This window comes from Crinia signifera, chromosome 11, assembly GCF_055691185.1.
Source record: "Crinia signifera chromosome 11, ASM5569118v1, whole genome shotgun sequence".
In the NCBI taxonomy this organism is placed as follows: Eukaryota; Metazoa; Chordata; class Amphibia; order Anura; family Myobatrachidae; genus Crinia; species Crinia signifera.
The window spans coordinates 123,402,465-123,420,842 of NC_139227.1; the positions used below are offsets into that span (position 1 = coordinate 123,402,465).

General features: G+C 49.5%; 1 protein-coding gene across 5 annotated transcripts in view; it reads right to left on the reverse strand.

Moving 5' to 3' along the window:
- The window catches only part of TUB (TUB bipartite transcription factor), a 184,668-nt gene that overhangs the window by 21,967 nt on the left and 144,323 nt on the right, over window positions 1–18,378 (reverse strand). For 3 of the 5 annotated variants that reach the window (XM_083164653.1, XM_083164655.1, XM_083164654.1), the window contains exons 2-4: window positions 11,456–11,507; window positions 10,467–10,629; window positions 1,054–1,191 (exon numbers count right to left, since the gene is read on the reverse strand). In XM_083164653.1, the coding sequence (XP_083020779.1) occupies window positions 1,054–1,191; window positions 10,467–10,629; window positions 11,456–11,507 (353 nt within the window). Of the gene's footprint in view, window positions 1–1,053; window positions 1,192–10,466; window positions 10,630–11,455; window positions 11,508–17,090; window positions 17,350–18,378 lie in introns of all 5 variants that reach the window. The other 2 variants (XM_083164651.1, XM_083164652.1) reach the window with 2 other exon arrangements.

Consider the following 18,378-nt stretch of genomic DNA (forward strand, 5'->3'; position numbering starts at 1 on the left):
TATTGTGGCTGATTGTATTTATATCTGTTGTTTTTCCCCTGTTAGTTTAGAACCTATTTTGTATTGTATATTAGTCTGTTTATCTTGTTCTATGCTTCTATATGTCTGTAACCCCCTGTTGTCCACTAGGGACAGAAATATATGGTACAGGGAATTTATCCGCTTTTTCCGGAATTAATACCAAGTCTTGGCTTTTATTCGCAATAAGCGGAAAGGTTTATAAGGAAACAGTACCTGACTTTGTACTTACATTTGAGTACTAAGTACTGCGAAAAGATACAGCTTTAATGGTATCGGTATAGCGTGTTTTATACACGGACAAGGTTCGCTACGCTGCGCTATGCTTTGTTCGCCCATAGCTAGGAATAAAAGGTTATAGGTTTACGGACACAGTACGTAAACTGCGCACTTCACTTGTTATCCATCGGTTTAATCTTATATAGACATTGATAGGATGGACTGGTACAAAAGTTTGACAAGTAACAACGGTCATGAAAATGGTCGCCGTAAAAGGTGGACCCAAGTTTATTTTTATTTTTGGGTATCATTTTGTATGTTTATCCATATATGGCCCAATGGTACTAAAGGTAAAAACGTCGACCATGTGTGTTGGCCACAGTCACGTCAACCTTTTGAACGTGTCATCCTTTTGTACTGTCTACTGGCTGCTTTCATGTTGACCATCTGACCTTATTAACCTTGACCGTTCGTCTGTCACCCACCACCCTCCATGACCAGCTCATCACACCGGGATGTTTCATGCCCGTACATCACATCACAAGACAATGACATTGGCCAAGATGACCCATGACCAGTCAGATGGCATGCAGGCTGGCCGCATACTAGGCCAGTTACTGAGATGGTTCGTTGCAAGATACAAAAAGTCACAAGTATCAAATAAAAAGAAATGTTGGGCAATCCACCAAAGAGACACAATTTGTGATCCGTGCATTCACAAGTCATGTTTTGCTCCACAATGTACAGAGTATCATGCGCACACGTATGACGAGAAACATGCAATGCTGCCTGATGTGTAGGAAGCATGCGGCTGACCTTTCTGCTTTCCCTTTTTCTCTTTCCTGGCACTGCCAGAGGGGCAGCTGGCAGCCCCGGCCGCCTTGGCCTTTTTAGTAGACTTTGGAGGCTGGTTCTCCGTAACCACCTGCGTGTCCTCCTGCTCAGCCTCCTGTACTGCTCCGAGTGTTCAGCAAGAGACAGACAGAGAGAAGATCAGATTAGGAAATCACAACAGAGCACGTGTCAGCAATCTGGGGAGAAGGCTTTGTTTTACTGACATATATCCACCGCTCATATTAAAAAAAAAAATGTTATGTCCAAAACAAATAATAAATGACAGCAAGAAGACGGAAGAATGGAAAAAAACACATTTTAATGTTCTCCGTGTCCTTGAGAATCACAGAACATTGGTTTCTTATATGGAACACTGATAAGAGACACGATATGCGCCGCAGTTCACAAAATAAATGTAACAATATTAAATACAGATTCCGCTCAGCGGCAGAGTTAAGGACGCCATTTACTTGTTGCGGCAGACTACATGAAAAGTGTCACAACGCAAGTCTTCCTGCGATTGCGATGCGTGTTCCCGTGCGCCTCGCAATGCAATCGCACAGCTCACGAGCTGCCATAAGGATCTAACGGATTCCACCGCCATGACTGGGATTGCATACGATACATCGTATGCAAAAGGGCTGCATACATACCCTCCAACTGCACCTTGTTGGCAGGTACAGTACGGTACCTTTTTTGGGGTCTCCAACTGCCCATTGGGATTTGGCCCCAAAATGTCCAGGATTTGGGGATTTGACTGCGCATGCGTAGTCTAATGCCAGGCAGCATCTGATCAGACGCTGCCAGGCTGTTCCCGACCCCGGTGTGTGGCATGTGCAGCATGTCTAGGTCATAGGTCACACTGCGCGGGCTGCACTGCTGCACCTGCTGCCAGGACTCTCTCACCGCCCGTTCCCAGCTCCACTAGAGAAGCTCCGCCTGCCACTTCAGCAGCTCCGCTGCTCGGTGCCACACCCGGCTACTGCCTTCACCTGCCGCACAGCTGCTGCCTGTCCCGCTCCCCAAGTAAGTTAATGTCGGGGAAGGGGGCAGGGCGCCTCTTCAGCCCAACATTTAAATTCAATATAATGTTGGCAGCAGCAGGTTCCGGGAAAAGGTATCTCCCAGCAACATTCTTTAAAAAAAAAAAAGCTAGTTTACACAGTATCTGGGCTCCTGCTGCTGGCGCTGGTGGTGAGACACTGGTCCCAGCTGCCGCCCGCCCCTCACCAGTGGCGTCAGCCAGTAGCGGAACTTGTGAGTAGTTGGCCCAGGTGCAAAAATATAATTTAGGCCTCCCACCTGCAGTCCAACCTAAGTTCACAATATGCCACACAGCAGTGGTTGGCAGCAGTGGGCCCCTTAGTACTTATGGGCCCCGATGCAATGCACCTGCTGCACCAATGGTAGTTCCGCCTCTGGCGTCAGCGGGGAACAGTGCCTCCACGGCAGCAGTGCTAGGTTGTCAGTGGCTGCAGCCTCCTGCCCAGCCACTGTACCATTAATTAGAGGCTGGAAGCATCGCCCCTGTCAACCCGAAGGTGACAGCTGCAGCACCCAGGTACTGGTTGCCTGAGTTACTCTATGGGGTTAGTACAGTATTATGTGTTACTACTATGTGCTGTGGCTGGGGAGGATATATTTAGCGCAGAAGGCAGAAGTTTTGCCTAGGGTGCCACAAACCCTTGCACCGGCCCTGGACGGGGGGGGGGGGGGATTTTTCTTTTATGGATGCCAATCCCAGGATCCCAGTGGGCCACCATTTGCCCTTAAGCCACGGCCAGATCCGGGGGACACATCTATATGTCCTACTCTACCCTTCTCCACTTCAATGGACTTCATATGTTTTCATGACAAACAGAACTGGAGTCTCGGTCACCAATACACTTACACAGAACCTATTGTGCGTTCTGCCTGTGGACAAAGCTATACCCTGATAGTTACATCACTTATGTGCTTCTGAAACCCACCGCAGACGCGCGTGGCCTTCAAATTTCAGCCAACATGTATCCAGTTCATTTAAAATGATAGCAGTCTGAGATCTTGTACTGTGGTTTGTTTTCAATTTTTTTAAACAATGTTGCTGCAAAAAAAGGATGCTACAATAAATGTAGTGATTCAGCCATTTAGCAAACAGAACCCTTATATAAAAAAGTGAATGCACCTCTTCTCTAGGGGGGAATTCAAGTGTTTTGCACTTGATGGCACCCGACAGAGCTCCTTATTATCAAATGGGGAAGGTATAATTATAGTAAATTTTCGAGACATAGACCCCCCAGGCATTAACCTTGGGGATAGATTGAATAATGCAGTGGACGTAATCCATGTACCGTTGATTGTTTGGATTTCTGCAATGTTCCTTCCCGCACCGTGACTGGGAACACGTTCGCTTAATATTAATATTACAGGTGAAGTTTTTAATGGGGTACAGGCACTAGGTCAACCCTATTTAGATTGACATGCAATGGGTCGACCACTGAAGGACGACAGGGCTAAGGTCAACATGGCTAATATCGGCAGGGTTGGAAGGTCCACACATGTATTAGGTCGACAATTGGAAGGTCGACAGTCAAAAAGTCGACAAGTCAGTGAGGTGGGGGTCAATTCGCAGCAGGTCTGTGCAAAGGAGCCATGTTGGTGCAGGCCTGTGAGGAGGGGTCACATGGGAGCAGACCTGGGGCACAGGAGCCATGTTGGTGCAGGCCTGTGAGGAGGGGTCACATGGGAGCAGACCTGGGGCACAGGAGCCATGTTGGGGCACAGGCCTGTGAGGAGGGGTCACATGGGAGCAGACCTGGGGCACAGGAGCCATGTTGGGGCACAGGCCTGTGAGGAGGGGTCACATGGGAGCAGACCTGGGGCACAGGAGCCATGTTGGGGCACAGGCCTGTGAGGAGGGGGTCACATGGGAGCTGACCTAGGGCACAGGAGCCATGTTGGGGCAGAGGCCTGTGAGGAGGGGTCACATGGGAGCAGACCTGGGGTTGAGGAGCCATGTTGGTGCAGGCCTGTGAGCAGGGGGTCACATGGGAGCAGACCTGGGGCACAGGAGCCATGTTGGTGCAGGCCTGTGAGGAGGGGTCACATGGGAGCAGACCTGGGGCACAGGAGCCATGTTGGGGCACAGGCCAGTGAGGAGGGGTCACATGGGAACAGACCTGGGGCACAGGAGCCATGTTAGTGCAGGCCTGTGAGGAGGGGTCACATGGCAGCTGATTTGGGGTACATGAGCCATGTTGGGGCACAGGCCTGTGAGAAGGGGGTCATGTAGGAGCAGACCTTGGGTACAGGAGTCATGTTGGGGAAGGCCTGTGAGAAGGGGGTCATGTAGGAGCAGACCTGGGGTACAGGAGTCATGTTGGGACAGGCCTGTGAGGAGGGGGTCACATGGGAGAAGACCTGGGGCACAGGAGCCATGTTGGGGCAGGCCTGTGAGGAGGGGGTCACATGGGAGCTGACCTAGGGCACAGGAGCCATGTTGATGCAGGCCTATGAGGAGGGGGTCACATGGGAGCTGACCTAGGGTACAGGAGCCAGGTTGGGGCAGGCCTGTGAGGAGGGGTCACGTGGGAGTTTTCCTGGGGTTGAGGAGCCATGTTGGTGCAGGCCTGTGAGGAGGGGGTCACATAGGAACAGACCTGGGGCACAGGAGTCATGTTGGTGCAGGCCTGTGAGGAGGGGTCACATGGCAGCTGATTTGGGATACATGAGCCATGTTGGGGCACAGGCCTGTGAGAAGGGGGTCATGTAGGAGCAGACCTGGGGTACAGAAGTCATGTTGGGGAAGGCCTGTGAGAAGGGGGTCATGTAGGAGCAGACCTGGGGTACAGGAGTCATGTTGGGATAGGCCTGTGAGGATGGGGTCACACGGGAGAAGACCTGGGGCACAGGAGCCATGTTGGGGCAGGCCTGTGAGGAGGGGGTCACATGGGAGCTGACCTACGGCACAGGAGCCATGTTGATGCAGGCCTATGAGGAGGGGGTCACATGGGAGCTGACCTAGGGCACAGGAGCCATGTTGGTGCAGGCCTGTGAGGAGGGGTCACATGGCAGCTGATTTGGGGTACATGAGCCATGTTGGGGCACAGGCCTGTGAGAAGGGAGTCACGTAGGAGCAGACCTGGGGTACAGGAGTCATGTTGGGGCAGGCCTGTGAGGAGGGGGTCACATGGGAGCTGACCTTGAGTACAGGAGCCATGTTGGGACAGGCCTGTAAGGAGGGGTCACATGGGAGCAGACCTGGGACACAGGAAGCATGTTGGTGCAGGCCTTTGAGGAGGGGTCACATGGGAGCAGATCTGGGGTACAGGAGCCAAGTTGGGTCAGGCCTGTGTGGAGGGGTCATATGGGAGAAGACCTGGTGCGCAGGAGCCATGTTGGTGCAGGCTTGTGAGGAGGAGTCATATGGGAGCAGACCTGGGGCACAAGGAACCATGTTGGTGCAGGCCTTTGAGGAGGGGTCACATGGGAGAAGACCTGAGGTACAGGAGCCATGTTGGGGCAGCCTTGTGAGGAGGGGTCACATGGGAGCAGACCTGAGGTACAGGAGCCATGTTGGGGCACAGGCCTGTGAGGAGAAGGTCACATTTGAGCAGGCCTGTGAGGTGGACCATGGAGGTCTAAACATAGAAACATAGAATTTGACGGCAGATAAGAACCGCTTGCCCCATCTAGTCTGCCCCTTTTTTAAACATGTTACCTCGGCTCAAACCATATTTGATCCTTATTTTTTGTAAGGATATCAATATGCCGAATCCAAGCATGTTTAAATTAAACTACTGTATTTGCATCTACCACCTCTGATGGGAGGTTATTCCACTTATCTACTACTCTTTCTGTGAAGTAATTCTTCCTCACATTTCCCCTGAATCTTCCTCCCTCTAGTTTCAGTGCATGTCCTCGTGTTCTGCTGCTCCTCTTCCTGTGGAGAATGTCTCCCACCTGTACCTTCCTCCCCCTAGTGTCAGTGCCTGTCCTCGTGTTCTGCTGCTCCTCTTCCTGTGAAGAATGTCTCCCACCTGTACCTTCCTCCCTCTAGTGTCAGTGCATGTCCTCGTGTTCTGCTGCTCCTCTTCCTGTGGAGAATGTCTCCCACCTGTACCTTGTTAAAACCCTTGATATATTTGGAAGTTTCTATCATGTCCCCCCTTTCCCTTCTCTGCTCTAAAGTATACATATTAAGATCTTTTAGTCTTTCCTGGTACGTTTTGTGGTGTAGGCCATGCACCATTTTAGTTGCCCTTCTTTGTACAGTCTCTAACAAACCTCCAAACTTCTGTGATGATGAGTTCGGGACACCGGGAGCGCCCGAAAAGGGGGCGTTGCGTATGCAAATGAGGGTGCGGCTTATGCTAATTAGCCGCAACCTCATTTTCATACGAGAATAGACGCTGTGCGCGTGCGCACAGCGTCTATTCTATTAGATTGGGGGGTCTCCCAACTGCCACCCCCCGCAGCGGGACAATGCCTGCCGCGGGTGGGACAGCGGGACAGGACCCGAAAATCGGGACTGTCCCGCTGTAATCGTGACAGTTGGGAGGTAAGCTCTAATGTATTTATATCCTTCTGGAGATATGGCCTCCAGAACTGAACACCATACTCTAGATGAGGTCGTACCAATGATCTATACAGTGGCATTACTAAACGCTGGAAAGTAACACGCATGCAGCCACCTTTCCCTCTTTCCTCGTGCATCTGCTACAACCACGTGACACACTGATACCGTAGCTGCATTTTCTATCATTTTACATCAAATGTTTTTACAAAAATATTTTTTAAATGTAATATTAAATACATTTCACAAATCAATGTTACCCGTTCTTTACTTGCAGGGGATAAGCTGGAATCTGTTCATAAAAAATATTTAACATTTCGTGTTTTCTGCGGCAAATTCAATAATTATTCCTGGCTGAAATAGTTTGTTCATTTTTTCTTAAGTAAAACCCCTTCTGTACCGAATAGCAAATTACAAAGGGAGATCATGTGTGTCTCCCCCCACCTGCAGAAACCCCCCATCATTATCTTCTTAACCATTTCAAAATGGCCGTTACAAACTGACAGGAAGATGTTAATGTGAGGAGATTGTGTTGCTAGGGGAGAAGAATTCCCTGGATACCAGGAATAATTGCTGAATACACCACATAATTAATCTTAATAGGGCATTTTATAAAGTAATCAGCGAGTTATCGCACAGATTTTTCAATGGCCTTTTTCTTTTAGTCAGGAAATGGCTCTGGGAAATGATTTATGATCTTGGGTGATGCTTAATAAGCTTGACCTTCATTGTGAGGTTAATTACGGACACATCAAGGTGCAGTCTTGTAGGAGAAGAACAATGGCTCTGGTGACATCTTGCATTACCCATTTAACATGTCGACGCACTTATGACAGCTATGAAACGGTACTGAGCTTATAATGACGGCCATTGGTAACCATGTGAATTAGCATTTTTTATTTTTTTGAAATACAGACGTTCAAAAATACATGAGTAAAATGGGATAAAGAGAGAGATAAAGTTCCAGCCAATATCTTATCTCTCTCAGAGAATTGCAAAATCTCCCCTTTGCCTTGATATTCCCCGTCTCATATGCAGGACTTTCCCTATAACCTCACTCTCACCAGCTGTTGTTTGCACTCTCTCATTATTTATTAACAGTCACTTATACAGTCAGCCGCGTACAATCTATATTCTCCACCACATAAACCAGGGTTCACTTATTATCAGCAGCCAATTACCCTATCAGTATGGTTTGGAGTGTGGCAGGGAACCCACGGTGACACGGCCCACAGAGGTAGCCACTAATACAGCATGTATTACCTCATGTTTCTTCATCTATCCCTCCATTCCCAATCAGCACCCTTCTTACCTACACCTATATGTCTGTCTTACTCTGGGATGGATACGGGTGACTGCTGGCAGAATACAAGGAATCCCGACAGGGGTGAGGAAAGTATACTGACGCTCCCCTTGCCCCCCTATCCCTCTATCCCCACAGCCTAACCCTAACTCCCCCACACCCTTCACGCTAGTGCCTAACCCTAACCCCGGAACCCTGCCACCTTACCCTAACCCTCTAGGTGCCTGACCTTCCAATTCCTCCCCACAGCCTAACCCTAATATTCCCTCCCCCACCACAGTCTAACCCTTCATCCCCCCTAGTGCCTAAAGCTAACACTGAACCGCTTCTCAAGGATACACAGGGTATGTATTAGTGGGCTATATGGGAACTGCTTGGTTGCCACTTTTGCCTGTCAACACGAACAATCTCAAACCAGAGCAGATTGTTCCGGAGCGTGTTGTCTTTGTAATCTTGAACCAAGATAAACTCAAATGCACCCCCCCCCCCCCCCCCCTCCTTCAAGAACTTCACGCCTGATGGAGCCACTGCTTTAAAGACTGAGACAGGGGCAATTTTTGGTACTCACAGCTGGGTCTGTGCCGGTTACACATGCCAGGGTACCAGCATGCACAATAGCCTAGCTTCTATGGGCTGTGTCGGCTGCAGCCCATATAAGCTGGCTAGGGCTGCACGGTAAGGCAGGGAGTGGCTTCTTACAGGAAGCCAGGTCTCTGACTATCGCAGCCGGGACTAGCAGTCCCAGAGGGAGGGAACTCCTCCCATTGAGACTGCCTGTCATGCAGGTGACTGGCATGGAGGACTTCCAATAGGAAGTCACTGTCAGTCACAGTGAAGCCTTAGCTTCACAAATGCTGAGAAGGTGGCGGATTTTACCTGGTCCTGCAGCCCATAGGTAATAACCGCCACTTGTTATGAGAAGATATTTTGAAGAACACCCTGCTACTGGATGTGGCCAATGAGCGATATATCATTGTGTGTCATAATGACTAAAAATATAAGAATCACCTGGCATCTTCTGGCCAGTGGCCTAGGATGGTTCTCCTACAGGGCAGCCTGCTGTGCTCCCCCCAGCAAGTGGAGCCCCCTAGACACGTGGGAAATCCACCACTGCATCCCACAAATACAAAGCTGAGAACATGACAGCTGGACCCATTATCTTACCCAACATCAGCGCACTACTAGCACAGAATATACAGCGCTTTGTTCTGTGACGATAGCCGGAGGCCCGGAGTACCGGGACCTTGGAGACATGAGGTTGTTGAAGATGAAGCTTTGAAGAGCCCATGTCATTTTGTAAGTGCCCCCTAATGACTGGGACTAATACAGATCCCTCAGAACAATGGGATGACTATTATTCTTTAGTGTTCTATTGAGAGAACAATGCATCATTTAAAACCAATTTAACACCCCCCCCCCCCCATCCCATCGCCCCCTAAGTTATTGTGACACAGTACAAGCATTAATCATGTTTCTAAAGACAGTGATTGGTGTTCCGTGCCTTCCGTCTGACTGGGCCCTGAGTAACAATGTGACAGATTTAGATAAGATGGCTGAACAATAGTAATTAATTATCCTAATCAGCGCCACTAAATACACAGACCGAGGAGGTGCAGATGTCAGTCCTGTCAGGGACAGGAGACAACAGAGTGCGCGGGAAACCACAACAACGCTGTCTGGGATAATGAGAGATCGCAGGGTTCCTGGCGTGCATGACGGTGCCTCAGTGGGTAAGAGCGCCAACTGAGAAAGTTCATACAGACTGGAGATTTCCTCTCTGTGCCGGCTCCTTGGGTCGTGTTATCTCAATGAATAAACTCTCTGGTAGGGCTGTGACTATGGGTTGGCCAGGATGGCATCTGCCAGGGGTGCTGGTCGGGGGGGTTGGGGTTGTTCAGAGGGGGGAACCACCTGGGTCAGCCTGATAACTTCTATGTAGTAGGGATGGCCACCATTGATGGATAACCTCAGCGGTGTGAAACCATCTGTAAGCGAAGCATCGATGGTTTCCACTGCTTTAGTGTGCACTTAGCTGTGGACCAGTAAGGGCATGGGGCGGGACTTCGCGGGCGCTGGGTGGCGGAGCACGGCTCAGTGTCCCAAAATTTTGGAGGGAAATTTAAATTCAGCAGATCTATATCATCAATGGCAGGAAACCATCTGGCCTCCTCCATCAATGGTAAAAGTAGTCACCATTGGTCATATTCCATCGATGATTTTATACCATCGATGGTCGATGGCCATGCCTTCTAAGAGGCCCAGTCACACAAGCATATAGGTTCTACACAAGGCATGTCCAAACTATGGCCCTCCAGCTGTTGTGAAACTACAAGTCCCATCATGCCTTGCCACCATTTTCTTACTAGGGAATGCTAAAACTATGTCAACGTATGCTGGGATGTGTAGTTCCACAACAGCTGGCGGGCCATAGTTTGGACATGCCTGTTCTACACTTTGTACTGCGGCTTGTCTGTAAGTCAGCCATGACAGCAGGCCAGAGACAAGCGCCCGGCGCGCCCGTCATCCCAGGTAACTTACCATGATATATTGTGCTGCTGTTACTGCTGTGATAGGATTCGACCAGCGGTGCCTGCTCCTCAGACTGCTTCATCCTGCGGGTCCGGGTGCGCCCGTCCACGTTAGACTGGACCATGAGGGGCTCCTGGCGCTTCTTCTTCTGCTTCTGCTCTAAGAGTGCCCGCTGGCGAGGAAAGAAGAAGGTTCTGTATTATCTATAGGAGGAATACAAACGGCACAGAACAATACACTGAATTCTCCAGCAGTCTCCAGCTGCCCTCACTGGGATTGGGTAAAAAGTGTAACGGTCCAGAGTACGGACCAATGAACGCCGGGCAACTCTGCTGCTATGGCGCTTGTATTGCATATCCCTGTCCGGGGAATGTCCCGTTCGGGGGGGGGGGGGGGGCTGCCTTTAACACTGTTAGGATTATCTCCTGAGGCAGAGATTCCCAACCTCGAGCGCACCAAAGCGGATATATATTAGTGCAGGTTATTAGAAGTGGATATGTTTTCCCCTAGCAATCAATCCGATTTTAGTTCTCATTTTATAGCACCTTCAAGAAGATAACAGTGGAGAAGGGACAGCATCTTTACACATGAAAGTACTATGAAAGATCCAGTCCAAATTTTAGAGCAGAAGCAGCAAGAAAACTGATGTGATCAAGGTTGGGCTGATTAGCAGCACCTGTGGCTTCCTAATAAAAGTGTTTCCAGGGCAGGGTGTCATTGCTCGTGATGGTGGTATAGCTGCCCAAGTGATAGGCCGGGTGTGGGCTATGGTAGGGACCTTGTAAGCTGGAGATTCAAGGTGACATGTATCACTTCATCACTGCAAATCGGGTAAACTGCACCTGTGATATTTGTTTCCTTGTTAGAAGATGCATTTCATTTGCGGACATTTAATATGATGAATATATGCTATATATACATAACATGTGACCCTCACTGGTGGTCTCTGAACAGCTGACCCCTCATATATCTCCACTGCACGAGAGATAACAACTCACCTGTCTGTCTAGTTTCTGTTGGCGCAAACTGCTGCTCTCATCGTCCAAAACACTGGAAAACACAAAAGGATATAGGTCAGGCTTAGTGGAAACAAGATCCGCTGGCAAGTAACGTCTACGGGGGAAATACAGTCTGTGGAGAGAAGTGTGCTGGAACAGGATTTACAGAGAATCTGGCTAAAATCTGTATCTGGGGGCAGCGAGTACAAATCTAAAACATCTGATTAACTGCAGATGTTCTACTTCACAAGAGATGTTGCTATGGGCAACCAATTAGAATCTACTTCTTATTTATTCCCCTTTTTCACCGCCGCAAAACCCTGGGACTTCGGCTGGTCAGAGGCGGTGGAAATGGGACACGCCGTGTCCCTTTAGATGGGACTTCTACCCATGTCCTGACCTGGGTAGAACACGGCTAGGACCTGGGTAGAGGGTGGTGTAAATGGTTACGCCGGGTCATCCGACCCAGCTCCCATTTACATCAATGGGGGACGTACAACCTGCGGACCGCAGCGTCCGCAGGTTGGACGGGGGGGCAGACAGCAGCAGAGGCAGGACAGAGGTGAATGGATGCCTGTTTGTGGCATTTATTCACCTCCTGGACGACGGCTGGGGGGGGGGTGCACCGGGACTGGCAGCTTACCTTGGTGCTGGTCCGCCCCCAGAACGGCGATCGGTGTTTCCAGCGGGGATCACCGCGGTCCCGGCCCTTGGAGACGATGCCATCTCCAAGCGCCGCCTCCATCTACACTGCAGGGTGTAAATCCTGGATCCGACCCGACTTGGATCCTTCTTCCAAATGCCGGGTCGGATCCGGGATTTTTGGTGTAAAAGGGGTATTATTTAACACCTTCTACAAGATAATATCTAAGATAGTATCTGATTGGTTGCCCGTAGCAACATCCCATGTGAAATAGACGTCCCATCTTAGTAAATTTCTGCCAAAGAGGTTGATTCTGAGTCACACGGACGGCGGTGGGAGCTGCAGCAGCCGCAGAAGACAGATCGACTCCCTTATGCTAATAAGGCGGGGGGGGAGGTACTAACCAATAGCGGTACATGCAGTACCGCCGCTTACCACAGTGATACTTATTGCAGTATGTACTAAGTTACTAACAATATAAGCGCTGGACAATCTGGGTCCCGGGGATGTCGCTCTGACATTCGCGGACGAACGTGAGGCGTGCTGGGAGGGATCCGATCTCAGAGCACAATGTGGAAAAAGACATAGGCCTCTAGTGGGTAATGCCAACAAACGCTGGCGTTACCCTCCGCAATGAATCCTGGCATCGTTGGGCTTAGTGCACATGGTAAATGCGCCAAAGCCTTTATAATAAATCCCGCCGCATGTGAGATTTTGTTCAGTTCACGCAGGGGTCCGCGTGTGTGCAAGCGGGAAGCGACGTTGCCTATTGTTTTCACACTGGCCACCCCTAATGGTCAGCATTAGTATTGGCACATGCACCATTCCCTCACGGCAAAGGTGGATCATTTGCTGCGACTAGCGCGCCAAGAGGTGCACACGTTCACTGCGACAAACCTACTGTCTATAGCACTGCATGGCTGATAAAGAAATATGGCTGCTTATGAGGATTTGAGACGTGCCCCACTTACAGATGAAGAGGTCTAGTCCCAGCAGCTGCAAATAGAACACGTGCTAATGTTACTGTATTTCTGTCTTACTGCACGTATGGCCCAGCAGCCCTTACAGGCATCCCAGAGGGAGGGAACACCTCCCAATAGGACCGCAGGTGACTGGCAGATCGGATTTCCAATAAGAAACCATTGCCAGTTACAGTGAAGCCAGTGTAGTCTTACTGACTGCATCCGGCTTCACACAGTGGCAGATTTTAATTGCATCGGGTCCCGGGGCTACCACCATTCTTAGATGGCGGTAGCCCATTCTAGCTTATGTAGTTTTGGGTGGGAGGTGTACTTCAACTGATATCTATATTGCAGTGTAAAAATAAAGCAGCCAGTATTTACCCTGCACAGAAACAAAATAACTCAACAAACCAAATGTGCTTTCCGAATGAACCTGAATCACCCACTTAAGACAAAGCAAATCACGATTTAGCCGGCATGGCCATCTTGGTGTCATTGCCCCAACCCTCTTGTACCAGATAATATTAGCTGCCGGAGGAGGAGGAGCCATGAAGAGCTACTGAAGATACAAGAGGAGAAGGAAGTTCTGGATGGGCGGCGACCATGCAAAGAGCTCAAAGGCCTCCACCCCCCATGTGAATAATGCAATCTGCGGCCAAACTCTGCAGAAAAGGGGAGGGGCATCTTGCTGTCGTACCAATCCCTTGCATACAAATTCTCAGCATCATTAAGGTGCATACACACTGTACAATTTTTTTGACCAATTTGGTTGAAAGACATTTCCATTGAACCCAGTGTCCTGGACAAAAGATATTGACTACAGATGACCGACGAATGATGATGCGCATACCCGCCAGTTGTTCATCAAGATTGTTCGTCAACTGTGCATGCAGCTCAATTTGAATATCTTTCAAAAAGAGCCTATAAACTGTAGCTAGATCTTTCTTCTTTCGTCTGTCGTCAATATCTTTTGTCAACATCTTTAGTCCAGGACACTGGGTTGAATGGAAATGTCTTTCAACCAAATTGGTCAAAAAAATTGTACAGTGTGTATGCACCATGCTGAGAATTTGTATGCAAGGGATGTGCCACTCCCCTCCCCCTGTGACCTCCCACAGAAACGCACCTATCAATAAACCCTCATTGCGTCCTCCGTCGCTAACACAAAGCTGCGCGAAGACCGACTGTAAGGCATGCGCAGAAGACCGATAATCGATTAACTGCGTCCATCTCTAAATCAGGAATACCGTCACAATAGCACGGGTGACCCTTGAAGCTGTACGCACATGCTAATTCATCATCGAAGACAAAACACGCCAAAGACCTTCTTGGAACTGAACACAATTTCTTGGCAACCGGTCTCACAACTGTATAAACACGCGCACACATCTACAGAGTGTAATATTCCTTATACGTACAAGTCACACAACCAGCTGCACATACGTTCCACGCAGATGAGCGCTGGGCTATGATCCAAGGAGAAGGCTCGGGGAAGACGGTCTATGTGCTCTATTTACCACAGATTATCCGTGACGCGTCTATGAAAGCAATGAATTGTGATTCACAATGTGGTTACGCTTCAGTTTATGATCACAGATCCCATGTGTGATGGGGGGGGGGGGGGGGTGCAACGCCATGAATTGGTCTCCGCAGGGGCTAGATCAACATGGACCGTTAACTCCTGTGTTTTTTGCAGACATACCCAGAAAACGTCAGGTTTCCGCCCCCAAACCCCGGCATCCTGTCAGTTAAACTGATAGCGAGATATTAATAATCTTCGCGTCAATGCTCGTAAGTGGTGAAGCAGAGGCAGATTTAGCACCAGGATATGTGCCCCAATAATACATTTGCCCCAATAATACATTTGCCCCAATGTCAGAATTGGGGCACACAGCCGAAACAACCCAAATAACTTGTGTCCAGGGTTATCCAAAACAGTCCCTACTATATGACTAAAAAAGTCCCAATGCACCGAACTGATACAATTGGCCCTATACATTTTATAAAGTAACATCATGAATATCCCAATTTTTCAGTAAAAAAAAACAGGAATATTTCCACACAACAATACACAATGTCATTCTGCTGTATATAAAATACTCTGCTTTATAATAAATAATGATGCGTAAAGTCCATAAAACAAGAATAACCTGCGGCCACATATAGAACAAGATAGCTGGTACTGCCCGGATGATCAGGATTACAACCAATGGGAAGGCAGCGTTTTGAGCACCTTGAACTGTCCCTGGAAGCTGTCAGCTATGTTGATGATTTAACAATGATTTGTGCAGGTTTCTGAGACGCTGCGCAAATCATTGGCCAAACTGTCAGTTCATCGCAGAACATAAATAGCAAGGCATCACTTCAAGTGCAGATTAGTCCAATGTATGCGATGGTTTAAGGCCTGATTCAAGACACTGGGGAAACCAGGCTGCAGGTGGGGCAGATGTAACATGTGCAGAGAGAGTCAGATTTGGGTGAAGTGTGTTTAAACTGAAATCTGAATAGCAGTGTACGAATAAAGTAGCCAGTATTTACCTTGCACAGAAACAATATAAATGTATCTATCTATCTCATATCAGTTCCCCCTTTCCACATCTCCCTATTATATGAAGGTGGTCTTTATAGTTAGGGCGTTGAAGCTCTGGTTTCCTGACCAGGGATGAGCTGAACCAATCTTTGGAGAGAAATAAAGAGGCGGAGTTTGCAAAAGCAACCAATCAGCTTTGTAAGGTCCTATAACCTTTGTTAGATAAATACGTGATACGCCGTTTGGTTACTTTTGGTTCATTTCTTCACTTTACTGTATCTGTCCAAGCTTTGATACTTGGGGGAAATTTAGATGGGAGTTCTATTTGACGTGGGATCATGTTGCTATGTGACGCCAATCAGAATTCACTTTTTATGTATCCAGGGGCGGATTGGGGACAAAAAGTGGCCCTGGAAAATATCTGGAAGTGGCCTCATGTGGGCGGAGCCAGCATAACAATAGGCGGCGCCACAACCAGCAGCGCTGGGCCTTATATTTACTGCAGTGTATGGGGAGAAGGAGGTGGGGTGGGAGGAGGTGGGGCCGCATCCAGCAGCAGGGCCCTGTCCGGCGTTGCCTCCACTAATGCATTGCCCGTCAAGTGTGGCTCCAGAACAAAATTACAGGGGGACACCATAACAGGGAAGGGAGGGAGGTTAATTGCGCATGTTCCCAAAACAGTTGGCGTTGCCTCAAAACATGGGTATGGCCTCAAAGGGAATGACAAGAGAGACAGTGGGTAACAGTGAACAGATGATTGAGAGAGGCAGAAGGTGATGTCTTGGAAAGGCAGAGTGAAAGGAGAGTGAGGAAAAAGATGGTGATGCAGTGAGTGATGGGGAGAGATAGAAAGACAAAGGTTGCTACAGGGAGAGACATAGGGAGCTAGGGAAGGTGAACGGAGGGATAGGAGTGAGATTGGGTGAGAGGTACAGGAGATGGGACAGTGAGAGGGGAGAGGTGGTGGTAGAGGAGGAGAGGGGGTGGTAGAAGAGGAGAGGGGTGGTAGAGGAGCGGACAGGGGTGGTAGAGGAGAAGATGTGGCTGGTAGAGGGGGAGATGGGGGTAGATGAAGAGAAGTAGTGGTATAGGAGTAGGGGGGGTGTAGAGGAGGAGAGGGGGGAGAAGTGTGGTGGTAGAGGAGGAGAAGGAGGGTGGCAGAGGGGAGAAGGGGGTGGTAGAGGAGGAGATGGGGTGGTAGAGGAGGAGATGGGAGTGGTAGAGGAAGAGAAGGGGTGGCAGAGGAGGAGAGGGTTGGTATAGGGGGAGAGGGGATGGTATAGGAGGAAAGGGGGGCGTAGAGGAGGAGAGGGGTGGTATAGGGGGAGAGGGGATGGTATAGGAGGAGTAGGGGGTGGTAGAGGAGGAGAGAGGGTGGTAGAGGAGGAGAGGGGGGTGGTAGAGAAGGGAGAGCAGAAGCAGTCAGGTGTTTGAAAGTTACAGAAATTACTTTGCGCCTCCTAATCCTTCCTCCCCACTCAATCAAAGTGGTGAGTGTACCTCAGGCAGCTCTCCCTCTCTTCAGTGCCGGGCCTCCTCCTCCCACACTGGCGAGCCGGGCCTCTTGTCTGTGGTACCCTGGTGCAGAGCCTCAACCTCTTATCTGCGGTGCCAGGCTTTTTCTCGTGATCCCTGGCGCTGTGCCTCCTCCTTCCAATCCACAGTGACAGGCTTCCTCCCCGCCATCCAGAGCAATGGACCTCCTCCTGATCTGCGGTACTGGCAGCAGAGGGCTGCATCTCCTTGTTAGAGCAGGAGACTGGGTTGTAGAGGAGGAGACAGGGGTTAGAAGAGGAGACAGGGGTGATAAAAGAGGGGAGGAGGGAGTTGTATACGAGAGGGATTAGAAAAGGAGAGGGGGGTGTAGGGGAGGAAACAGGGGTTAGAGGAGAAGACGTGGGGTGGTAGAGGAGGAGAGGGGTGGTATAGGGGGAGAGAGGTTGGTATAGGGGGAGAGGGGATGGTATAGGAGGGGTGGTAAAGGAGGAGGAGGAGGAGAAGGGGGTGGTATAGGGGGAGAGGGGGGTATAGGAGGAGAGGGGGTGGTAGAGAAGGGAGAGCAGGCAGGTGTTACATAAATTCTGTGTTTTGACAGTCGGGATTCCGACATCGGGTAAATGCCTGTCAGGATCCGGACTGTCGGGACCGCGTCCAGCACCCTACTGTACATACACTGACACACTCATACAGACATACATTCTCACACTCTTTCTCTCATTCATACATATACTACCACTCTCATACATACATACATACATACATACATACATACACACACTACCACTCTCATTCATTCGTACATGTACTGACACTCTCCTTCATACATATATGCACTGCCGCTCTGATTCATACATACATACTTACACCGCCAATCTCATTCATGATACAGACATAAATACATGCAGGGACAGCCTCATTCATACATGCACTGTCACTCTCACTCAAATATACATACACGCACTAACTGCATCATTCATACATACATACATACATGCATAAATACAAACATACATACGTGCACTGACAGTCTCAATCATACATACACTGCTGCCATAGCACATAGACTACTACCTCCTTCCCCCGGGAAGGAACTCCAGGCAGCCAGCCACTACTGGGGGCACCAACTGTGGCGCAGCCCCGATGCATGGAGGAGCCGCTGACCACCACTGCTGCTGACATCCCTGGCCGGCCTCGGAACATGTATACGCTGAGGGCTGGCTGGCATTTTTCAGCCTGGGGGCACACACAAGCAAGTGCCCCCGCTTTTTCTACCAGCTTATAAAATGGA